This window comes from Montipora capricornis, chromosome 9 (assembly GCF_036669925.1).
Source record: "Montipora capricornis isolate CH-2021 chromosome 9, ASM3666992v2, whole genome shotgun sequence".
Taxonomy (NCBI): domain Eukaryota; kingdom Metazoa; phylum Cnidaria; class Anthozoa; order Scleractinia; family Acroporidae; genus Montipora; species Montipora capricornis.
This window is the reverse complement of record NC_090891.1, coordinates 43038498-43064281: the sequence shown is the minus strand read 5'-3', so window position 1 is coordinate 43064281 and position 25784 is coordinate 43038498. Positions and strand designations below refer to the sequence as shown.

General features: G+C 38.8%; 1 protein-coding gene across 1 annotated transcript in view; it reads left to right on the top strand.

Annotated features, from left to right (window-relative positions):
• LOC138016444 (transcription factor SPT20 homolog) overlaps positions 1 to 25784 on the top strand; it is a 26264-nt gene extending 480 nt beyond the window's left edge. The window contains exons 2-18 of the mRNA XM_068863581.1: positions 596 to 660; positions 1557 to 1623; positions 1767 to 1893; positions 2696 to 2724; positions 5399 to 5434; positions 7374 to 7412; positions 10068 to 10178; positions 12186 to 12379; positions 13230 to 13437; positions 14144 to 14424; positions 15066 to 15538; positions 16211 to 16407; positions 17709 to 17906; positions 19489 to 19560; positions 22991 to 23213; positions 23656 to 23894; positions 25128 to 25784. Of these exons, the coding sequence (XP_068719682.1) occupies positions 596 to 660; positions 1557 to 1623; positions 1767 to 1893; positions 2696 to 2724; positions 5399 to 5434; positions 7374 to 7412; positions 10068 to 10178; positions 12186 to 12379; positions 13230 to 13437; positions 14144 to 14424; positions 15066 to 15538; positions 16211 to 16407; positions 17709 to 17906; positions 19489 to 19560; positions 22991 to 23213; positions 23656 to 23894; positions 25128 to 25244 (2676 nt within the window). The 3' untranslated portion in view covers positions 25245 to 25784. The remainder of the gene's footprint in view (positions 1 to 595; positions 661 to 1556; positions 1624 to 1766; positions 1894 to 2695; positions 2725 to 5398; positions 5435 to 7373; positions 7413 to 10067; positions 10179 to 12185; positions 12380 to 13229; positions 13438 to 14143; positions 14425 to 15065; positions 15539 to 16210; positions 16408 to 17708; positions 17907 to 19488; positions 19561 to 22990; positions 23214 to 23655; positions 23895 to 25127) is intronic.

The window sequence follows — 25784 nt, the reverse complement described above, 5'->3', positions numbered from 1 at the left end:
AAACGTCAATTACGTTATTTCCTATTAGTCTTAATTTGGGCTGGCAGTCAAAGAACTCATTCTAATTAAGTTATTTAAGCTTCCTCTGATATGCAGTGTATGTTTCAATGTGACATATTTCAACTATGTTTCTTTTAATCCCTTTTTGGGATGCAAAGTAAACATCAATTGTAGAAGACTGAAAGTAGATAATGGATTTATTACTATTATTATTATCTTGTTTTCGCAATTGGACTTCCAATGGAACTTCCGTACTCCAGGAAGCTTGGTGACAACAAAGTCTCCTCAAACATCAATTATTATTATATATTATTATATATTATTATATATCAATTATAATTATTATTATTATTATTATTATTATTATTATTATTATTATTATTATTATTATTATTATTATTATTATTATTAAAGGGAAAGTACCGCCTACCGCCTGTTCAAGATACCTGAGAGTTCCTATTTCAACGTGAGGTCAAGGAGACCTACCATCTAATTAAGATAATTATAATGGAATGTTCTAGATAAGCGAGTTTGAATAATAGGACCTGACTATTGCCCTGTGTAACGAAAACTTGAATGTCTAATTATGCTTCAGGATGCAATCAACATTGCCTGTCGTAGGTTTTTGAAAAGAAGGCGGCCAAGCAGCACTGGCAAATGGTATGGCAGAGATCACTTTAGAATATTTCCTTTAAAGGGGCTAGGTCACGCAATTTTAGGCAATTTCAGCACTGATCGAATGGTCATAGAATTAACTAAAATATTAAAATAACTGTTCAAAACTATAGAAGAACTCTAACAAAACACAGGGAAGGCAAGAAAGAACATGGATGGACAAAACTGGAGAGGATTGAAATGGATTGAATTTGGGTAAATTTGAAAAACGTCAGCCCACCTTTTTTCAAATCTATATCAGTCTATATCAAAATGTCATTTACAAAGCTGGAAAATCATTCTCAGTTATGTGGCCGTGATTTTGCAAATGAAAGACTCTTGCTCTGCCAATTTGACGTTTAGAGCTCATAATTAACAAAATTAAACAAAATTACCTAAAATAGCGTGACCTAGCCCCTTTAACCCTTTAAGCCCCGAGGGGTTCCCCATTGACGAGTAAAATCGTCTGGCGTTAGACAGAGTAAAATCTATAAGTGCCATTTGGCACTATCGGGGCTGAAAGGGTTAAGGATATAAAATCATTGCCCAGAAAATATATCCCTACTGTTCAAAGTATACTTAGAGGCAGGACCAGAAACTAGGATTTTTTCAAAGCATTAGCTTATAGCATATAACATCAGTTATTAGTATAGATCTACATCCTTATCAATATTATAAGGAATGGGCAACAACATTATTAGCCAATGATCCTTTGAGAACTGTTATTTTATTGTGGCAGTCTGGTTAAAAAAATCTGTCGCATGAGAAATTTGCCTCGCAAGAAAATAAAACCCTATAGCTAGGAAAGACATAGCTATCTATTATTGCTGTAACAGCAAAAAATTTTCCTTGCTAACAAATTAGTGAAAGGTTTTTTATTATTGTGTTTTGTTTCAATCTAGGCTGTCTTTAGAGGATCGTCTTCAAGATTGCTATGTGGAATCCAATGAAGGAGCCCCTAAAGACAAGGTTTGTTTATAAATAATTTAAACATGGCATGTTCTAAAAGCTCATATTGTATGAAGATTGGTGTGCATTTAGGGAGAATGATTTGAAGTTAGTTAATATTCAATTCAAGTTGCTCATTCATGAGAGTTTATTTCCACAAACAGCGCTTTTGTCATGGAGTACGTCTGTTGGAGAAAATCGTTCTACAAGACAATCTTTCCACCCTTGTTGTGAATTTGTATCCAAGAAATGAAGGATACTCCTTAATGCTCAAAGGAAAGAATGGGATAGGTATGATATTCAAATTATAAATTTTGTGTGGAAAGAGGGAGAGTTCCTTTCCCTTAAACATCTTCTTGTTCTTGATTTCCTCGGTAATGGAAGCCCACTTTTAAATACACTGTACAAAAAATGCCTTGTTCTGTCAGTGGTGTTCCTAGCTAACCTCACATATAGATATATTCATTCTTGATAGGCAGGTACAAAAGTCTGTGCGGCTCAACTCACATTGCTCACCTTGGATGGACCTAAAAAAATACCTTATAGCCCTAATCCTTAAGTTAACCCTGGTGAAATCAGGGCAAATGTTGAATACTGTCGTTTTGGTTTATAAAACCATTTTTCCTTCGATCCGAGGTGAACAATCCAAGTTGATCTGGTCCAACTTTTGTACCTGCCCAATTGTTTATAATAATTTTGTCTCGTGAACTTAGAAATGTCAGTTAAGCAATGGTTGAGAGCTAAATTCACTGACTTCTTCACATTTGGAAGTTTGATCAAAATGCAAATTAACTAAGATTAGATCATTTTTTCAAGATTTCTTTTCCATAACATAACCAATTGGGTTTCTCAGTGAGAAGCCTGAATTTTTTCCTTTCTTCACCCTGGTGTTCTGTTGTCCTCTTGTAGCTGTGAGGTGCATAGAGTCATCTTACTTTTCCAAACTGATTTGTGGGAATTTACTCACACTGATCCTTTTTAACCCAGACCAATTTTACCCTCAATTAAAGGCATCCTACGATGTCCGAGGATGGACTGGGTTAACCAGTCTCCATTTATCTTGATAGTACTTTTCATATTTTGGATTCCACAGATTCTGAAACTGTGAAACTGCCCTATGAAGTAAGTGAACAGTTTACTTTAAAAAGGGAACTAAAGGCAAAAATTCAGTACATTTGTGAATTTTAAAGATGAGGGAAGAAATGAATACCATTGCACTGGCATGTCCCTATATTATCGAGGCCTTTTAAGTGGTCTTCGGATGTCACTTTGTCGCTCATTTTCCAGCCCACATGTCGCCTATTTGGCTAGAGACAAATGTCGCTGTCATTTTTTTGCTGCAATACAATTGTCGCTGTCACTTTTTCGCTAAGAATACAAATGTTGGCTAAACATGCTTAATTTTTGCATCCTGTAATTTTGTTTAATTTAAAGAGTAAAAACTTCCTTCCAGAAATTTTTTAAAATTCTGGGCTGTAAACCCTGACTTACACAATTCGTAAGTAGTTTTGGGTGGGCTTATAACTTTGGGGGGGGGGGGGGGAAAGAGGTGTAGGGGGGTGTAGAGGGGCTATAAGCAGAAATGAGCTACGGAAGTGTTTATATGGTTAAGCCCTCGCAATATTAATTATTAATTGCTGTCATTGCTAGACACTGCTTAAGCTTAAATGCAACGAAGACCGTCAAAACCCTCTCTATAATAATTATTAGTCACTAATCACTGGTGAACAGTGTCAGACAACTTACCTTTCCTTTCTTTACCCTTGCAGCTCTAGCTCTTTTTGTCCTTCTTTTTGCTTTTTTTGAGAATGCTGTGACTGCTATGCAATTTTTTTAATGTTTTCCCATTTCACATACTCCATGTTAGCAAAAAGCGCCAGAAAAGCTGCACAGACACGATAAAAGTCACCGAGTTACAGAGAATCATGACTGACGTGACTATGTGTCGACCTTTGCACCAAAAAAGGAAATAAGAGACATAAGACACTCACTGCATAAGAAGCGCATCAAGTGTTTGAATTCATGATGGTTTGTTTAATATATCTTACCGGTAATTTGCACAAGAAATATACATGAAGCAACACCAACAGAAGAGAAGATTTAGAGTCATGCTGGCCTGGTCAGTCATGTCGCTGTCGAAATAACAAAGTGAAAAGATGTCGCTTTGTCAAAGTTAAAAATGGATTGTCGCTGTCTCAAGTTGTCGCTTTTTTTCTGTCAGGTTCTGTCGGCTGTCAGTGTTCTGGAACAAGATTGTCGCTACATTTTTTGCAATTTTGGAGCGATGTCGCTTGTCGCCAAGAACCGTTGGAAGGCCTCATTATCAGTTACATGCTACCTCTCCTCCGCAGCTAGATTGCACCAACTTGGGGCACCTACTTGATTAGTTAAATAACTTTTTAGGTGTCTCAAACTCTACACCGTAACAACATATTAACAAACTTACTAATTCCCTTCTTCTTCTATTTTTGTTAAACAACATTGTAAAATCATTCTAACTTTATGTACGTAATATTCTGTGCAAGTTAAATAAAATTGACTTGACTTGACATGGACCCAATGCAAAACATGAAAAGAATTACTACCAGTACCAGTACTTTTATAATGCGTTGGTAATCTCATTCTCAGGGCGTTTCTCTGCACAGAGGAGAAAAACCATGGGAACGAAACTGTTGATGCATTGGGTTTGCAAATCTGCACCTTGACATTTCCATACTAACACATGAAATGGGAACTTTTAGAGTACTAACAGCTATTGATATTATCAAAATCCATGTTCGGTGTGATATAATTTCAATAATATTTTAATGTTGAAATTATTATTAATAATTATTGCTTTGGGGTTTAACCTAGATTATGAGATCGAGTTCAAGTTTTTTTAAAATTGAAACCAACACCAGAAAGTGTTAAGCACAATACTTTTGGCTAAAATAAGCCTATGGACATTCCCCAGTTATTCAGTGCCTGTTGTGATCCGTGGCAACCCACAAGTGGGAACACCCTGAAGCAGCCACTTACTGGCACCATCACAATGGAACACGGTCCAGTCGAAAAACACACTTACCTGCCCAGATGCTTGCCTCCACAACCAAGTAGGACAGAAAGGGTGGGGCTCAATGAATCTGCAACCATTTGAAAAAATGGCCTGCAAAAATAAGCATAAGCAAAGATTGCATGACCATGCACAAGCAAACCCTGCTGGATTCTGGGGTTCCCCCAAAATAAAGGCATGCCCATTTGCTGTAAAAAGGCGTCAAGCGCCCCTGTGACCAAAAAATCAATTCAATTTTTCTTAAGTCTTAAGCCTTGATTTCAAAAATAATTTTCTTATTTAATGGTCCACCATCACTAACTTTATGATCTTGAGAGAGCTGGATCAAGGAGAAAAATGACATTAAAGGCTCACTAGTTTAAGAATGCAATGTGCACAGGAGTTTTTGGCTTTAAGACTTTTCAAATCATGTTTTGTATAATTATACAATAAGCTGCATTCACATGCTGAACTTTTAAGCTAGTGAGCCTTTGATGTCACTTTTCCCTGGTCCACCCCTCTGAGGTCCAGTCGGTCAGTTTTGAAGGTGAGTAATGGCGGACCTTGAAATCCAAAACTTACACTCAAAGTAAATGGCCTTTGGATCAAAATCAAAGCTCAAAGATTTGCCAGTAAGGTGTTAATTCAAACACACTTTCAAAACCTGAAAAAAAAAGAAAGTGATTCTTTTGATCCCAGGGCACTTTAACCTTGTCTAAATTACATTTAGTCTCATTTAACTCATTTTAAAATTTGATTTTACAGGAGTCAGAATTTCTTGATTATCTTGATGCACAGGAGGTACAATAAAAATAATTATTATAATAATAACTTGTACTATATTAATTATTAAACTTGTCCTTAAAGAGGTAAAAAGGATAACTTTTCAAATATGACATTGACATGACCTTTGAGGTCATCTTGTTAAAAAGTCCATTAATTTTAAATATTGTTATCAGTTATGTGCTAAGTTGCCTGGCCTATGAGTGAGTGAGGAAGCAGTACAACTAGTTATGTACTTGTTACAAATCCCACTGCTTTTCTCTTTCTGATAACTTAATCTTAATGAGGTTTGTATTCAACAAGGTGAACTCCAGCTTCACTTTTATTCAGACAACACTATACAATACAATACATACATACTTAATTGGCCGCTCCCCAGAGGGGCTTTTCGGGGCCAATGAAACACAATGAACAAAACGGCAGAAGACAACAACAACTTTTAAGAATCCCAGTTGGCCGGAGGCAAACCAGTTGGCTATTTACAAGTGCGGCTGAGAAGTTGAACCAGGGACTACCAGGAACGAACTCAACGAGTGATCAGAACAAGTTTTGAACCCGGGAACTTGGGATCTCAGGGCAAGCATCCTAACCACTAGGCCACAGCGCCTCCTACCTCCAACCTCAGACCTGGTGCCGGTTCCTGCAAGGAGGAATAAATTATACCTGATATAACAGTTATTCCAGAGACAAATCTGCTATTCTAACAGAACAGAATTTATTCCGGGAATAAGGGTATTCCTGGAATAAGGCAAATTTATCCCTGGAATAGAGTTATTACACCTTTCAGGAACCGGCCCCTGGTCACTAAGCAAACAACAGTAACATGCCATAATGTTTTGTGGCCAAAATAGCATTATTGTTCACTTGGGTACAAAGGATGTTTTTGGGGCCAGCACAGTAATGTACAGTAATTAAGGCAAATGAAAGTCATTTCATTATCCACACAGTTTTTAGAAAGCTAAAGCTTGTCATTATTTTAAGGACTGTGCCTACTATTAAATTCAAAGGTATTTTTGCCCCAGTATATGGTTATGCAGGAATGTAGATCTTAACAAGTGTTGTTGAAATCCAAAAAGAAAATTGGGGGTAATGCATGTTTCAAAGATAATAATATTGAAGAATAATATTAATTTTGTAAAAAGCTTTAAAATACAAAGCAATGTATGACGTTTTTTTCTCAAATTGAAGCTTAATTATCTCTCAAAATGCATGGCTACCCCCAATTTTCTTTTTGGATACCAAGAGTACTTACTAAGATCTACTTTCTCCGGATAGTTTTAAATCGCACAAAAATATCACTGTATTAGTAATGATCACCAATAGGAAACTTGAGTGTCTCGAGATGTGCAGAATGTATGCGCAATAACAATAGTAGGCACTGTCCTTAACAAATAGATTCCATGTTCCTGTGCATCTCTGTGCAGTAATAAATCACAAATGACATCAAAATGTGGTAAGAACAAAAAAGTGGCACAATTGAGGCGATAGCCATTGTGTCATTGATGTTCTGACTACATTTCGACCACAGGTTTAAAACACAGGTCACATTCCAATCAAGATGCATGTATTATTGAGCTTATTGTATAATAATACAATGTATTATTAATAGATGATAAAAGCTCTGAAAATTAATATGAACTGGTAACAAATTCCTACTCCTTGCACTCGTAAGCCATTGACTCCTGAACCCCACCCTCCCCCCCCAGGGGTCAATGGGTTAAACATAGGATCTGAGTGGTTGAAAGTAATTGTATGTCCTCTGAGCCTCTCAGGAGCAGGTTGGCATATCATTTTCAGCCCAATTGCACATACTCATTAATTGTGGTCCGCGAAAGTTTTAGAGAATGGAAGTTTGTGAGAGAGCAGTTGATTTATTAATTAATGACCCCATTGAATGTGTGTATTCAAAGTAATAATAATATTGTTTTTTACTGCTTTTTTTCTTTGTTGCTTTCAGTTGCCTCCTATCTTGGTTGATTTGTTAGACAAATCCCAGGTATTGTAAATGTTTTAGTTACCTTTATTTCTTGGTTTTTTTGGAAGAAATGAAAGTCAAAGCACAAATGACTCAGAGAAAAAAACAAACCACCCTTCCTTCATCACGTTTTAGAGTGCTTTATTTTAGACCCAGGGTGCATGGTACTTTGGAGTGCATTTTTGAGTCATTTTTTAAAACCCTTCTGCTTTACTCTGTCAGTATGCAGAATTTCTCTTTTTTTTGTTAGATGTGTCCTAGGTTCAATTCCTGAAAGTGTCATATATTATGAAGGATGTTGAGTCCCCTCCCCTGCTTTTGAGAGGTTTTTGTCTTTGAGGTTCACTTAGAACTCCTGTTTTCCACACTTCTCATTATTAAAGACTTAAAGGGCCACCAACAACCACAAGTCTTTGCAGGCGTGCAAGCTATTGGCGCCATTTTCTGTAATACAGAAACTAGTATTTCTTGAAAAGTCAAATTCCATCGCCTCACATCGTCGTGTTTTGGATGCCCAGTAGCTTCAAACTTTGTTAGTATTTTCCTTAATGTTTAAATATTGTATTTTTGGCATTATTTGGGTGTTGTGTACGCGTTAAAAGCGAAATGAAAATTGTGAAGAAAGGTCGTCCGGCGAGGAAGGAAAAGCACCATGTTATTTGGCTCACTACCTCAACCTTAAGATTATGGAACGAAAGGAGGAAGGCGTTTGGATTAAAAAACAAATCGAACAGCAAATTCGCAGAAGTTCTTCTTCATGGGATGTTTCTGAAGCAAACCGGCCGATTCGATTGCCCGGATAATAACAACAACAAAGGTGCATGGACACTGGTTTTCAGTGGCCCTTTAAAACTGTGATCTGATTTGTTGTCTCCCTAATTATTAGGTGACTACTCCTAGGGAAACATATTGAGCTTAAATACAGCTATTATAATTGTAGGAAACAAAAGAAATTACTAGTAACTCATTTCCTTGTTACCATATTTTTATCCAAATGTAGGAACTTTCTAGTTTGAAATTACATGTTGCACCAAAGTTGCAGACAAATTATTAATATTGTTGAAACTAGCAGATATAGAATAACTTATGCTGGTTAAAGATGAAAAATATCCTTCTCTTTTTGGAAGTCTTGGTTAGATGTTTGTTGTTTTAGAGCTTAATTTTGTTGACATAATCTGTCGTTAATTTAAGTCTTTCTGTGAAAGTTGATCACCATTGTCTCAAAAAGCTTGCTGTGTGGTCTGTGCGTAACACTATCTATGAAAAGGATAATTTACTTTTTAACATGAGAAATGTTTGCCCTTTAGAAGGGGATTTAAACCTCCAAGATTATGTGGGAGGTCGTGAGGTTGGGGCAGACAAACACTCAAGGTCTTTAAATAACTGAGGAGAAAGTGCTGCCTTTGTAATGACATCTGCAAATGCTTACTTTCAAGTCTTCTTGGATAAGGACGACAAACTGTAAGTCCCGTCACACAACCCTTCAATTTTCATAATCCTATGGGACGTAAAAGAACCCATACACATGTCGCAAAGGGTAGGGCATGTAGTTTCCGGTGTTGTGGTCTGTCTTCTGTGGGGCATTATGGTTGGGAGAGTAAATGCTCAGAGATGCCAGCTAGACTAAGCTACTTAAAAATCCAAGGGTAAATAAACATATAAATGTGAATAATGTTTTGGGAGGGTAACCAGGAAATCATAATTTTGAGAACTTGCACCAGTTGTTGCATGATCCCAATTATTTGCTACATTAAATTAATTTGCAAAAATTAATGCTCCTAAAAACCTTAGTGAGTTCTTTTGAGCATTGAATATGTAACAGGAGACCTCAGCAAAGGAAAGGAAAGGAACTTTATTTAATTGTCTAGTCTTCTAGCACTGGAGCACTAATTGGGGACACTGTAAAGTGAAATCAACAAATAATGCAAATCAAGTCAAATGTTGGTTTTTGAGGAGAGAGGAAAACCAGAGTACCTGGAGAAAAATCTCTTGGAGCAGTGGAGAGAAACAACAAACTCAACCCACATATGACATATCTCACAGTATTTGAAACCTCTTTCCCAAGAAATTTCAGAAACCAGATTAATCAAGACAAATTTTGCCTCAACCATCCCTCATTTAAGTACTTAAAAAACTCGCGCAGAGTGTTTTATCGGGTTTTAAACCGCTATGCTTCGCCTCGTGTTTTTAGACCCGATGAAACATGACCTGCGAACCTATCGAATGGCTTCAAAAACATTCCACAAAAAGTGTGTCCTTATATATGGAGTCAAGACAATTCTTCAAAAGTGAGAGGAAGATATAATTAGCATACAAGAAAAACAAGCCGAGCCTCATTACTGTTCTTTATATAAAGAATTCTATTAGATGAGGAGTGTTTTGTGAGGTTTAAAGCCCATGCATATGACATTTTATCAGTAATTCGATAGGCTGTTTTGCTTATGAATTATTAATGAGTTTTTGAATTGGATTTATATTCTACAGTATGTGGGTCTGTTATATTCAGGCTTATTACTGTAATTTGTCTCTGTTGTATATTTTTGCTGTGGCTGTTTTTTCCTTGAACCAGTCTGGAGAGACATGGCAACATGTGGCTTCCTACCCCACAATTTTAATTTATCAACCAGTGAGAGTTACAATGTACTTACTAAAGTGAGAGTGCCACTTTTTTCCTAGGCTAATATCTTTTACAGTGGATGTGTCATTGTTGAAGTGCGAGACTATCGACACTGTTCTGCTGGAGGTTCTTATGACAGCAACTATGTGTTATTGCGACCCACTTATCAGGTACCTTACCGATTTTTCTCTGGTCACAAGTAATGATATATAGGGCACTGGAGTAGACACAGGGTTTTCATTTGAGGCCGTTAGCTGGACGTTTCGTTGGGTCGTTTCCCATCCCATGTCCGGTACTTTGATGCCAATATTTGAGGGGTTTGTTTTATTTTTTATTACTAAATTTTTTTTAAAGAGAACTTGATTGAACTCCAGCCTTGCAGCCTTCCCAGGGGAACTGATTCTTGGATTCCAGAAACACTGGAAACAGTGTTTCTGAGTGTGCGATTTAAAACATTTCAGGGGGGGGGGGGGGGGAGGGGGCGCCGCCTTAGACTCCCCTAGACTCCCCTAGACTCCCCTAGGTAGCTTACGCCTTTCAGTGCCAAAAAAGTGTCATGTCTGGTGCTCACAGAAATATGTCTGCTACTTTACAAAACTTTCGAAAACCTGGTAGACATACAATTTGTACGTATAGTTTGTAAAGTTTAAAAGTTTAAAAGTACAATAATTTGGAACAGTTCTGGCTGGAGGTGACTTGGTATGATACAGAAACATCCGGGTTTTCATATAAGCAATGTTATTTTAGTTTCCATTTACGCTTATGTTTAAGTGGCAAGAACAATATCTCACAAGTGGGTGTGTTGAAGGAGTGAGGTATTGTTCTTGCCATGCAAACAAATTACATATAAAAGCAGCAAGGTGATGCATACCTGCACACTCTCTCCAGCATAATTTGTTGTGAACTTGATGACTTTTTCCTATGGCACATTAACTTAGGATGTGTCGCAGGCATCTGAGGTAGAAGCTTATAAAGCAATTCCAACCAGTTTTCGGGTCTTGTAGCTTTAGTACCATTTAGCCAAGTGCTTGGGACATCATACAGTAATTCATCTGGAGTTTGGTGTCCATTGTGCATGTATACAGGACTTAAATTTTCTCTTATGTGGACAAGGGTGCTGAGCTTTCAGACTTTCTACTTCTTAGTAGGCTGCATTAACCACTCATTTTTCTCCAAACTAGTTATGCCACTCCTGCAGCCTAATCAGTCAGTTTTGAATGCTGTCAATGGTAAAGGGGAAAGAGCATTCATAGTTAACAGTCTTAAAATATAATTTGCTCTAAACTTTATTTTGTTAACATCAAACATCAAACAAATTTGATAAAGAGGTTGTCCCCATTCTCATTTTCTTGCCGTGAGGCTTAAGGTTCCATATCTACTTGGACAAATTAAAAATTGTTTCCACTTAGCTGAAAGTAGTTCAAGACACTCTTGTTGGACAGAAGCAGAGAGATAAGAGTTTTGCGTTGTGGAGCAAATGTAAATCAATACTCAAATTTAACCTCTCAAAAGTAAAAGTGAGAGTGGTTGAGTCTAATTTGTGGTGTTGCTGTCCCTAATTAATCCGTTCCCTCTTGATAGATGGCTGGATATTGGCTAAGTTCTTTTTTTGCGTGTTTATTTCGTTTTGGTCCATAAACACGCAAAAAAAGAATGAGGCCAATATCCAGCCATCTCGACTGAACAAGCTTGGTCAATAAAGGATTATTTTATTATATTGGATAAAACACCAAAAAATGATCTTTGATCTTGCGGGACCAAGCGAGAAATCCCGAACAAGCAAGATAGATCCATCTTGCCCGCTTGGGTAGCCAATCACAGCGCGGGATTTGGTTCATCTTGCTCGGTCACGGAGCTAGTCACATAGTAACTACAACACGTATTGATTTTACTCATCAATGGGGAGATCTTCTGTGGATAGTAAGAAACTGGACTGTTTTTATTTGATTGTGCAAAAGGCAAGTCTTCATTGTTGTTTGGGAGAATACCCCCCCCCCCCCCCCTTCCTTTTTTACTGTTTTCCAGAGATCAGCATGACAGGGAGCTTCTTGTGTTCCAAACATGCGCGTGCTTGTGCTTGTGAATGTTAAACTTGTACTGATGCAAGACGAGAATACGCATTTAAGTTCAGAGGAATTACATTTAAGTGAAATGTCAAAGTAATTTTTTTTTACTAGACCCTGGTGTGTGACATAAATGCCATGACAAGAGAATCACCTCTCTGGACAGAGGAGAGTAAACTATTGCTGGAGTCCAAGTTGTTATTGGCAACGGAGGGTCCCTTGTGTCTTGATCCTTCAATTCAGGTGGCTCAAGTTGCAAACCAGCTTCTTTTTAACAAGAACAATTTAAATACTCATGTATTTAAAAGGTACGGCTATCTAAATTTTTTTTTTTTTTTACTTTAAGCAGGAAAGGGTTTGACTGTTGTATTAAATAGTGGTTTGCAATCCAAGAAAAACAGTGGCTGGAGGAGTAAGGTTTGGGAAAATAGAGTGTAACTGTCAGAATGGAGATTGGTTGGAACTGGTATAAAAGAGGAATTGGAGGGAGGGGTAGGATATGGGAAAGGTGTCTTGGAATTGGGAGCAAATAAGGGCAGGGTGGAGTGGAAGTGAAGAGTGGATATATACTGACTGAAAGCAGGATAATTGATTTGGAATCAGGAGAGAATCGCTTTTAAACAAAACAACTGGTCCATAGTCTCAGTCACAACTGTTGTAATACAGATGGAAATTTGCCCCCTCTCCCCTTCAATGTTGATGTTTATGGGTTTGAGTGCAAGAAGTAAATGGCAAACATAACATTTAATGTTTGGGAGAATACCCCCTCCCCCCCCCCTTTTTTTTTTACTGTTTTCCAGAGATCGGCCCAACAGGGAGCTTCTTGTGTTCCGAACATGCCCGTGCTTGTGCTTGTGTATGTTAACCTTGTACTGACGCAAGACAAGAATACACATTTAAGTTCAGAGGAATTACACTTAAGTGAAAATTAATGTCATTTGATTAAGTTGTGAAGAAGGAAACTTGACAAGATCTTGGCAAAATCCATTTAAGTCACCACTAGCAGTTGTAACATGGTCCATTATGATTACATCTCAGCCAAGCGTAATTACCTGGACTGAGGCATAATTACCTGGTTTGTTCTAAACTAAAAAAATAATATCGCAACTTTAAAGTATTTTGGAGCAGGTAACAAGTTTCCCCATTTCGATCCTACAGGAGCATTAGAAGGCACTCTCAGGCATTTTGTAACAGAACTGGGTTGATGGCACTCAGCAGGGCACCGTCTCAACTCAAAGTTATTGATTTCCTGTCAAATTACAAGAAGCCGCAGCCACCTGTCAATCTCCGCCCAGCGAAGATGCCACAGACAACTGATATGTGGAGACAGAGGCCAAGGCAACTAACACTGCCTTCAAGGGTAGATGTAAGTGGCATTGGAAATATTTAAATTCAAGTATAGAATTGCCTTCTTTTGTTGCTCAAAGACTCCTATTCTCTCTTTCCATTGCATCAACTTCTAGTTTCATCCATGTTTTGTTTTGCTTATTATTTTGTTTTTGAGTTTTGGAGGACTACAGAAAAAATCATTATAAAATGCTACCCAGTAGTTGCTGGTCTCTATTTGTTGAGATCTATTACAAGCCTACCCAAATGTTTATAAAAATAATTAATGATCTTAAAGGCAAACGCTGGAAACCAGGATTGTGGTTAATGTGGAGACCGGACAGCTTAGTAACCAGGCATTGGATCGGACGCAAAGATGGAAAACTGGACACCAGAAGCAGCCTTTTTCAAATGTTCCTGCATATAAGCCGCACCCCTGATTTCTAGCGACAATTTTTGAGAAAAAGGTGCAGCTTATCTGCGGGTGTTTACGGTACTTTGTATACTTCCTATTGTCAGTAAGACACACCTTCCCCCTGCTCCAGACAATTCCAAAGGCCACTTAACCCCTAGCAACAGTAAACACCTTTAGAAATCAACAATGCATCGATCAGACCACTGCAGGGAATAGTGGAAATAAGGGACAGTGTATTTTTGTTGAGAATGAAGTGTACACAGATTTTTATTTGAGTTCTCAAGTAGTTGGTACTTATGCCTTGTTTATTCAAAATTTATATCCCATTCAGGTTGACTTATATTCAAAGATTATTGAACGTCCAAAGATGACACTTGACAACACACCAGAGTTGGTGCAGGAAGTCACACTTGAAGGTGAAAAGACTAATAATAGGAACTATTTCTGTCGTGTGACAATCCGGCGGCGTCCCACTGATCTACAGTACTTGGGTGAACTTTACCTGGAGGAAGATACAAGTAGTTCACAAGCCACAACCTCACCTACAGATGCCCTTGACAAGTCAGGGAAGGCATGCCAGTTTTTCCTTGGAAGTAACCTTGGAGCACAAAAGTAAGTTATTACTTAGTTGATCGCTTGCCAAAGGGGCTTTTTAGGGCCCATGAAACAGATGCAGCACAACAGAACCACAACTTTCAAGAATCCCAACTGGTCGGAGGCAAACCAGTTGGTTATTTACAAGTGCAGGCAAGGAGTTGAACCCTGGACCCTGGAGGGACTACCATGATCAAATTCAACAAATAGTTCCAATGGGTGTTTAACCTGGGATCTCCGAATCCCAAGGCAAGTGCCCAAACTACTGAGCCACACTGCCTTCCTTGCTATCTCCCTTGCATCCCTTTATTTATATACAGTGGTGTTTAAGCTTGAAGATTGTGTGGCCCTGTTTAAATATTCAAGAAAGAGACAACCAGCTGCCAGCTGGGCACACAGATGTCCTATTAAAAATTCCAAATGAAAAGCATCACATTTTGACGATCTTTGGAGATAACCTCTGTACATTTTCTGGAACCAAGCAAATTATCAATTTATCTGTGACGAAAAGTTTGTACCCCAGTCGCTCATGTCTTGTCTTAAAGCAGTCCTGTTCACTTGAAATCAGACAATTCTAAATGAAATTTAACATTTCCCTTAAATTTTATTAGTCATTTCAAGGTCTTTTTTTCGTCAACTGTCTCATTTCCTTCACAAAGGTATCTTCAACAATTTCAAGACTTGTACACTGAAGAAGGTCGCAAATCTGTCAAGATATTCACCTACATTCCTGGGCAACAACATGCGCAACTTGCAGTAGGTGCCAATCAGCTGTCGTCACAAACACCCGTCAACAGCACTTCACAAGCTGCAACAGTCTCTGCAATATCTGCCACCATCAGCTCAAACAACCAAGAACTTAAGACAGCAGGGAAGGTTGCAATACCATTACCCTCTGCATCAAACACTGTAACTGTTATACAAGGAAGTAACTTAAACCTGCCATCACATGCCTCAGTATCAGGCAACACTACTGTGTCACAAGTGCCGGTTATACAAGGGTGCAGTTTGTCGAATGTACGGACATATGGGCAGAAGCTAGCCATGTTTCAACAGCGAGGAACTGTGGTGGGGTCAGCGTCAAGTGGGACCACTGTTCCCTTAAGTGGGACAACTAAACTTGCCACAGCAGGTTTGTAAAGTGGTTTCTGTCTGTTTAGAAGTACTATTGGAACATGATTAAGCGAGAAGGGTTAGGGCAGAGGTGGGAGTGCCCACCCTCCATCAATGTGTTTGTATTCAGACTCAATTGGCATCATTGGGGTTGAATTATGGGTTCTCTTCTCTGCTCTGGGAGGGTTTTCTCTTCTACCATAGAAAGCCAACATTGATGGATCCACTCTAATATAGAAAGGATAGGCCACTGGAGGCATATGTGCTCTCAGGGAGCAGAGTGGCATGAAAAAAATTTGTACTGCCTTAGCATAACCAACAAATTATCATTTAAAAGATTTCTGTTTAGACATGTTGTTGTTGTTATTGTTTTGCTTCTTTTTCTTCTTCGTCGTCTTCTTCGTCTTCGTTGTGGTTGTCTTCTTTTTCTTCTTCTACTTCTTTTTCTTCTTCTACTTCTTCTTCTTCTTCTTCTTCTTCTTCTTCTTCTTCTTCTTCTTCTTATTATTCTTCTTATTATTATTATTATTATTATTATTATTTTTAGCAGTAGTAGTAGTAGTAGTAGTAGTAGTAGTTACTGTAGTTAGTTAGTTGTTGTGGTAGTATCAGCATATTAGCAACATAACAATAACTTTTGCTGATACAATAACAATGTTGGCATGTCTGCAACTCTGCTTTAACTCCTCAGGAACAGTAACACAGTATATCTCAACAGCGCAACCAGGGACAACTATTCAAGTTACAAATGTCAAACCAGTTGCAGCAGCTTCAATTGCAAAGGCTGCTCCAACAACAGGAAGGAGAGTGTCACACCCAGAGACAACTCTGCAGTCCCCTACCACACCCAGTGCAGGTTATACAGGGGTTGTAGGAGCCTATATGCAGGTATGGCACTCGATAATATTGTTCTTTTTTATGTGTTTCCATAGTCTCATCTAAACACGGGGAAGTTGGGAGAGTTTTCGACAGTTATTGACTTTTTTCTGTGTTTCCATAGTCTCATCTAAACACGGGGAAGTTGGAAGAATTTTCGACAGTTATGCAAATCCTCGACTGCGTCTCGGGTTTGCAAAAATGTCTTGAATTCTCCCAACTCGCCCTTGTGTTTAGATGAGGCTATGGAAACACGGAAAACGTCCTCTATTGCTTAAATGAATCATATGAAACCCATACAGTGTACATTATCAGATTTGTCCAGAAATACCCCTAATTAGATTCACAAAGTGTCCCCTTGCTCTTCCTCTTAACTTCAACATCACTGGTGTCTCGGAATACAGACAATTGATGTCAAAAAGTGTCTCCCAAATGCTGCTGCTCAAGTAAGGATAAACAGGTGCATGTACCCTAAGCTAAAAATAATGCTAACATGTACCTGCACTGTACCTTATTGTTGCAAATAGGCAGCAAAGGCTCATACTTGAAGGGACAAAATTGGTTGTGCATCTGATCAGGTGCATAAAATTTCTGGACATACAGTAAAGTGTACATTATTATATACCCGTACATTATTTTGGGGCTGATTGCAAGGAAGCACAAAACGTTGGTTTTGTTTATCAACAAGATATTGGCTTCAGGGCTGGTGCCTTTGAGGTTGATGGCCTATGAATGTAAGTGAGGCTGGAGTTGACCTTGTTTTGATAGAAACCTTACCGCTTTTCGTATGTAAATTTTTAGTAATTAGCATGAGAACAACATCATTAAGTTATTAAACATAAGAAAAGAAGGGAGGTGTGTATCATAACAAGGTCAACACCAGCCTCACTTTCATTTAAAGGCCAGGTAACTAAGGACACAACTGTAAAGAGGTCTATTTACCCTAGAAACACATTTCCTCTATACCAGTGCACCAAAAGCTCTATTCCAAAAAATATATGACACAATGTTTTGAAACATCAATTATGGGAGTAGGCAAGAAGTATCACCAGTCATGTTGCATACAGTGAAAGTGTGTCAACAATTTTGTCATAGGCATCAATCCTGCAGGAAAATGAAGAAGAATAATTTAAAGAACAATCCATTGAGCTAGTGAGAGGGATCTCCTGTTCTTTAGAGTAGTGAAGTTTGTATGACAACAAGTTTAAAAAATTGAGTCCTATAAAAGGAAATCAGATCAAAGTTAGGGTAGTTTTCACATGACGTTTACTCAAAAATGACCCTATTCGACTGAATGTTGTTTATTGTGACAGCCTGTAGTTGGCCCCGGAGGAATGAGTGTCACCGTCCCTGCTGGTGCTACTGTCACTGTTGCTGGGGCAACCCCACTGGTTCCAGTGTCCAATAGTGTAGCCATTGCATCAGGACCATTACCAGCTCAGTTTATTGGTTTAAAATCTAGCAATCAGAATATCCAGCCTGCTCCAGGAACACCTCTAACCTTACTCCAGGTAATGGTATTAGCTATTAGACTCAGGGCTTGAAATTAGCCCTTTTGGCAACCAACTGAGAAAGATAGGCTGACCTTTCACAGACCAGATCTGAAATAATTAGGGTCCATAAAACAAAAGAACAAAGCGAACATAACAATACCCAAATAGCAAGGCCTAATCCGAATAACAATATGGTTCTTTTGCCCTCCGCCATTTCAGTCTGTTATATGAAAGTCTCACCCAAGTCACCAGAAGGTATAGGAGCCCCAAAGGCAGAAAAACAAATTCAAAACTTTCTCGTAACACTCTCTGCAAAACAATCTTACCACATGCTCAATGTGGAAGCAAAATGTAAAGGAAGCAAATAAAACTGCCGAAATTCATGCTAGCTGTCATGTTGTAGGTTATGGGAGTGAAATGCAATGTATGTTCTTTCAAGACCAGTGGTCTTTCTGTTAAAATGAAAATTTTGTTTTATCTTCGATCAAAATTCAGCTCACTCTATTGGGAATTCTTGTTTTACAATTTTGTTGTCATGAACACAAGCTCCTAATTTTCTAATCACTGGAGATTTTAATTGTATTGTGAAATTGAGTCTGATGTATTCTGTGGTGTTTTTGTCATTTTGCTTTCAAAGAATCTGAAGAAGTTTTTGATGGCTTTAAATTTTTTGGAGATGATCAAACTGCAAAGGCTTAAAGTTGAGGAGCTTTTCAGTTAAACTTAGATTTGAAATCACTTTGTGTATCACAAGATGCCTTCTAGCCTAGGGAAAATCATATAAAAATCAACACTCATTTGTTCAAAGGTCAATAAAGCTAATCCTGGATTACTGGAAACTTAAATTGCAGTTTATTTACTGACCTAAAAAAAAGGTTCCACAAGAATTTCTTTCTGTCAAGTTTGACTTTCCTTTCCTTTAGCATAAAATGACATTGTCAAGGGGTGATGTAGCAGCTGATCCAAAGATTACTCACCATTGGTTCACAACCCTGACCCCAAACAATAGCTAAATTAATAGAAAGAATGACATATCATTGTTTCCTGCAAGGGTTACGAACCAATGGTGAGTAATCTTTGGATCAGCTGCTACACTACTGTTGTCAAGGCCATCTTTTAAGAGCAAAATTGAAACCTTGGTAGGCATTTTATTGCAGATTAGTTAATTGGCTTTTGAATAAATGGCTCCATGTGTTAAGGAGACTAAATGTAAACTAGGTCAGCAAATATTCCCGGATACACGTACTCGTATCATTGACCTCCCTTTTATGCAAGAGGGTTATGTCAGAGATAGCACAGTGGTGAGAGCATTTGTCTCCTACCAAATAATGTGGCCTGGCTTGATTCCCAGACTCTGAGTCATATGTTAGTTGAGTTTGTTGGTTCTCTATTCTGCTCTGAGATGTTTTTCTCTCTGTACTCGAGTTTTCCCCTCTCCTCAAAAACCAAAAGTTGATTTGATATCTTTACAGTGTTCCAAATTAGTGCAGGCCTCCGTGTTAAGTATACTTGACGCTTAAATAAAATTTATTATTACTATTTTTATTATTTATACAGGTTTTGTACTGTCAATGAAAGTGTTGTTTTCCTCTTCCTGTAGGGTACCACCACCATCCAAACACAACAGGCCCAGATAGTTCACCAGACCAGATCACCGTCAACCACATTTACAGTAAGTGGATGTCAATATGTTGAAGGAACCTTTTCCTAGTATTGTTTCTATGTGTAGAGGGAAATAGGTGTGCAAATAATTTATGCGGTTTCACTGCCACTATCTCCTCAATTGTCCACTTGAACTACCTTTTCTTGGGTTGTCGAGAGAGAGAGAGAGAGAGAGCTCTGTACTACCATTGTGACCTTCAAAATACAAAATCTTTTTCCTTGAGGAAATTTGCCTTCTATTCTGGGAGGCGTGGTGGCCTCGTGGTTAGAGTGCTTGACTCCGGATCGAGTGGTCAGGGTTCGGGTCGTGGCTGGGGACATTGTGCTGTGTTCTTGGGCAAGACACTTTACTCTCACGGTGCCTCTCTCCACCCACATGTATAAATGGGTATCAGTGAAAATGCTGTGGGTAACCCTGCGATAGACTAGCATCCCACCCAAGGAGGAGTAGAAATACTCCTAGTCGCTTCATGCTACAGAAACCGGAGATAAGCGCCGGACTAATGGGCCTACTGGCTCGAAAAGCAAACCATGAAAAGGGGAGTGAGCAAGAGAAAAAATGGTAAGAAATAATGGACCACAAATGACTGTGAAAGTTTGGCTTGCTTCAAGTGCCACTTACCAAATTTTTCTTATCAGCTCTTGAAACTGAATAACAACTTATACATAACCAAAAACAAACCTGCAAGAAACTTTTGCTATTTCAATCAAAATGCAAGTTTTTCTCAAATCTTTCAATCCTTATTTTTGAAGTATGCTCATCCGAATGCACTAAGGGGTTAAACTGGTGGCTCGTGATGTAGGATAGGTTGTGAATGTGCAATCTATGAATAAATCTTCTTTATGTCAGAAGTCATGTTTTCCTGAATCATTTGCTCACCGAAAATAGAGAACAGACTTATGTGTATATTGCGGCAAATTAAAATATTATGGCAGCAAGATTTTGACTGTTTTTAACAAGATATACATAGATTCAAGTGAGCAAAATAATACAAAAATTAGGTCACAGGCACCTCAGGAACTTGACTTTTTTCCAAATACGGTAAGTGGGCTTTAACCAACACTCCCAAGCACTTGGTTAACTTCAATGTTAGTGCAGCAAAAGCAGAGAGGGTAGCCTGCATGGCAGGCATTCAAAGGGGGAGGGAAAGGGAGAACTGGTGGGATAACAAGAAGGGAGTGCGAGGAAGAAAGGAAGAGAAGTACAGAGAGGGATGCCAGAAAAATTGTTTGAGAAGTTTTCTTACTTTTATAATGTAAAAACCAAACTCAGGAAAGACCTGTTAACCCTTTCAGCCCCGATAGTGCCAAATGGCACTTATAGATTTTACTCTGTCTAACGCCAGACGATTTTACTCGTCAATGGGGAACCCCTCGGGGCTTAAAGGGTTAATGCATACATTAAGTTCATTAAATATACAGAATTCCATTCATTACTAATTACTGAGTATAAGTAGTGGGAGGCACGGGTACCTCATGGTTAGTGCGCTCGACACCGGATCGAGTGGTCCGTGTTCGCGCCCTGGCCGGGGACATTGTGTTGTTTTCATGGACAAGACACTTTACTCTCTCCACCCAGGTGTATAAATGGGTACCGGTGAATTTAATGCTGGGGCTAGCCCTGCGCTGGACTAGCATCCCATCCAAGGGGGAGTAGAAATACTCCTAGTCGCTTCATGCTACAGAAACCGCGATAAACTCCGGCCTAATGGGCCACTTGGCTCGTAAGCAGACTTTACCTGTAAGTAGTATAGCGGATAGGAGGCTGGTGCCAGTCCAAATAAGGCACATTTGGGGGCTCCATGTGAGGACTATAGGAGGAGCTCAAAGTCCACATTGATTACCTTATTTGGCATTTACTGTTAGTGCAAAGAGATTACTTTTTTTTACATTTTGAAAAAGATGGGACCATGGTGTACCTTTCAAGAACATGCAGACTCTAAAGTACAAATGCGTTTTTCACTACCGTCAATCAAATGTTCGGCGGCTCCTCTCAGCTTCCGACTATGTTGACTGAACTGGGCTCAACGATGTGATTTGATTACTGCGCGCTTGACAGTAGTCGGAAGCTTGGAGGAGCTGGCAAACATTTGATCGGCAGTAGCAAAAAATGCATTTGTCATTTGACCTTTGAATTTAAGAGTCTGCATATTATTGAAAGGCGCGAAAGTGCCATGGCTGCAGCAAAGTTTTCAGAAGATGTGCTTGAGGTGTTTTATGGCTCAATTCCTGAAAAACAAAACAGAAAACTTCAAATTCCAATTATTGCACACTAAAACTAAGGTGGCCAGTTTTGCATTTTGATAAACCTGAGTGTGCTTAGAGAAACCATGAAGACAATTGGCTGCAAAGTGATAAAGTGCTGGTGCAAAATAACTTGGAAACCTCTAAATGACAATGTCTTTACTGAATGGCCAATAAAAAATGGCAGCCAAAGCCTGCATTATAAATTCCAAAAACACCAAATTCCAGCTCTTGAACAGCCAGATCTTATTTAAAAATGGATTTGTAACTATGTGCGACAAGATTTCAAAACAAACATATCAAATTTGATGCCAGATGAATGTTTATTTTCAAAAAACATACAACCAAGTGAATAAAATATGCAAAGGAAAAATACCACTCGGTTTGTTTTCCGTATCTGGGTTTGCCGTTAGCTACTCATGTTTGTTTTGGCTACATTCCTGAGTTCCATAACAACCGTGCATTCCAACGACCCATAAGAAATCAAAGTAGGAATGCACAGTTGCCATGGAACTCTGCATTGTAATTTTCCTATGATGCAGTGGTTGCCAAATACGTCAATTAATATTTTATAAAGTATTTTTGGGTGCAGTGTTAGCAGTGTCGCTCAGTTTGAACAAGATGTCTGGTGATGATGTTAAAATGTTAGATCTTGAATTTGATAACGGTACCAAAGCTGATAAGAATTCAACAATTTAACACCAAGAGAAACAGTAATCCAGTTTGTTGGATCATTGACACAAGGCCCATAGAGTTAAGCTAAAGGAATATTATTGATACGCTATGCAAAAGAGAAGATGAAGAGAAAAAAAGCTATTCAAGCAAAGAAGTGATGTCCAAGAATGTAATAAGCACTTTAAAAACTAACTCGAGCTTTTAGAAAAAGCTCCCGAAGAATCTGACAAAGTGTTACAAGAATCTCTACCCACTGTGCAAGTATGGCCCAGAAATATTTAACTGAAAAAAAAGAAACCTCCTTTTAGCTTGCAGCAACAATAGCATAGAGTGTAGGAGTCCAGGGTAAATACAAAGTGAACCATAAATGAGGTTATCAATGGGGGGTTCCAAGGGATGTCTGGGGGAAGAGACCAGAGTCCCCTATTTTCCACATTTGGGTTGGTCCCCGGAATCCTATACTCGATGCTACTGTATGGTTTATTGTTTTTGATTGTCTCTATTTGTGTTTACGCGGTCAGATTCCAGGTAATTTGGTTCCAATAACTCATATAAAATCAGCTACTGGTGCAGCTATCAGTGCACAGATACAAACAAAAACATCTCCTCAGGGTACCCCTGCTGGGCAACCAACCCCAATCCTGCCAAACACACCAATCTCGCCTCCCTCAGGAATGACAACTGTGACGCTGAACACGAGACCCATACTGCCTCACCAGCAGCAACAAAGGAAGATAACTGCCGGTAAGCTGGAAGAGAGTGCTGCTTCTAATAACGGTAGCTAATAAAGACTCTGTTTTTCAGGATTAACTAAAAAAAGCAGCATTACAGGTGCAACCTGTAATTCAAACTGCCTTTTTTTTTCTGAGTTCAATTCATGTGGTATTCTGGCCATAAATACAACTCTGAATTGTATGTAAGTTACATTATGGCCCGTTATTCCCAAGACTTTTGGATAAAGCAACAACAGCAAAGTTTAATATCAGCAGGCTGAAATTTATATGATCAGCTACATTGGCCTATCACAGTACAGTATGTGTACTGTAACACCTGTCATCAGTTAAATCTTTGTAGAATAGGAGAAGAGACTTAGTTCCAGTGGCTGAAAACTGTCATCCACAGTAGACATAAAATATTATGGGGTGTTTTTTCTTTTTCCATCTCTGCACCATCTCATACTAAACAGGCACAGGGACATCAGCAACAGCCATAGCTGCACTAACATCGACGGTCAACCGCACCACGACAAACCTCCAACCTCTTGTGCCAATTGGAACACAAATACCACAGCCGCAATTCCAAGTACGAATGGTGCAATTTCCACAACAAGGTGGGCCTGCGCAGATTGTGCAGTCGCCCAGAGGAGGAGCCACACCTGTCCAAATTCACTCACAACAGGCTCAAGTGGTGCAAGGCTTACAACAGGTAGGAGTGCAGTTGCCTTTAAGGAAACAGTTGTTTAAGGAAGGTGCCCACTATTGTAGCCTGCGTAGCATGGCAGTTTTGGTTGCTAAGTAATAAAGGCGGGAGAGGGCAGAAAAACCGCGAGGAGATTGGGGCAGGAGCAACTGCTTCGCCACTCATGCGCCCTGCTCGACAAAAAACCACAATGATACGCAGGCTACTACTATTGTTACTGCGCATACGTTCTGCACATCTCAAAATACTAGGGTTTCCTATCGGTGATGCTTACTAATACAGGGATATTTTTGTGCGGTTTAAAACTATGCGGAGAAAGTACTCTTGGTATCCAAAAAGAAAATTGGGGGTAACCATGCATTTTTGAGAAAGAACTCTGTACATTGCTTTTTACAAATAGTATTCATCGATTATCTTTGAAAAGTGCATGGTTACCCCCAATTTGGATTTAAATAACACTTGTTAAGATCTACATTTCCTGCATAATCATAAACCAGGACAAAAATACCTTTGAATTATTGGGCAATGTTTATTTTTAGAGGAATGTTGTGAGACAGGGGCTGTAGTTGACATATTTTTCATCCAAGACTTGAAACCCAATTTCCTATGAAGTTACCAAGGATTTGCAGATGTAGTTATACAAAGAATGCATGACTGTTCTCCTCAGTTACTTTATGACCTTAAGACCCCTTAAGTGTTGGTCTTGCAACTTCCTGCACAGGAGGCAGAAGTAGTCCTCAAACAGTTTTGTCAAGACAGACTGGACGAAGTTTTTGGTGCATTGGTGATGAGCTGCTAGTAATTTTGACCCGTGACTACAGTAACTAGATCATTTATTGCATTATACCACAATGGCAGACAACAATCCCAAAGACCATATACCCCATTTTTCATGTAGGGATACCATGATAAAGTCTGCATGTTCCTCATAGAGGCCCTCCCAGGGTTTTGGGGAAGAAGAGAACATGGCTAATTTGAACTGGGGAACAGGGGAACAGTGACAAAATATTTTAGGGAACAAAAACAATTTAAAATTTAAAGGATCACAAAGCTGGTAACAAGATTGAAAGTAATTTAGGGAACAAGGGAACAGTCCCCCCCTACCAAGGTAGGTATTACCCTCTAGAAAATTATCTTGCATGACTGTATTAACTCCACTGTTCTCATATTAACTAGGGATCTTTGGTTTTATTATTTCATAATTTTTGGCAATAATTATTTTGTTTTCCTCTTCAAAAGATTCAAGGCAAACAAGTTGCAACAGTGAAAGTGGCCCAGCAAACACAGGGTGCCCAAACAACAGCCAGAGCACAGGGGAGGTCACCTGCTCAAAGACGAAGATCACAGAACAAATAAATTCTCCAAAAAAAGTATAAAAAGACATTCATGTGAGAAGCCTTCTTGCAATGGATCAAAAATACTCAGTAGTAGTCTGTTAATGCAACAGCCACGATTGTTGGCAGCAAGTATGCATTATTTATTGGTGCCGGGATACCATATTTGTCAATGTAATATAAAAGCCTATCATTGTTTTACCAAGGTAGAGAGATTTTTATATTTTTATCCGATGTTGGTTTCATTGAAATATCAACAAAACCAGGAATAAAGAGAGCTGAAAGGAAACAATTGTGTAGGACAATAGAGATCTCACAAATTATCATGATGGCAAAAAGATTTGATGACTGGTGTTTTGAGTGTAAAATTAGCCATTTTTCAGAGCAAATTGAAATATTGTGGGTTGTTTGTAGTTAGAGTATTCTAGGCAATACCTTCATACTTGCCCTTGTAACAATGTCTAACTGACTGACGACGAACTCCAAATCGCAGGATACAGTGCCCTTACACCTCTATGTCATAGCTCGAAACACAGAGAAAATTAAAACTGCTGCAACTACA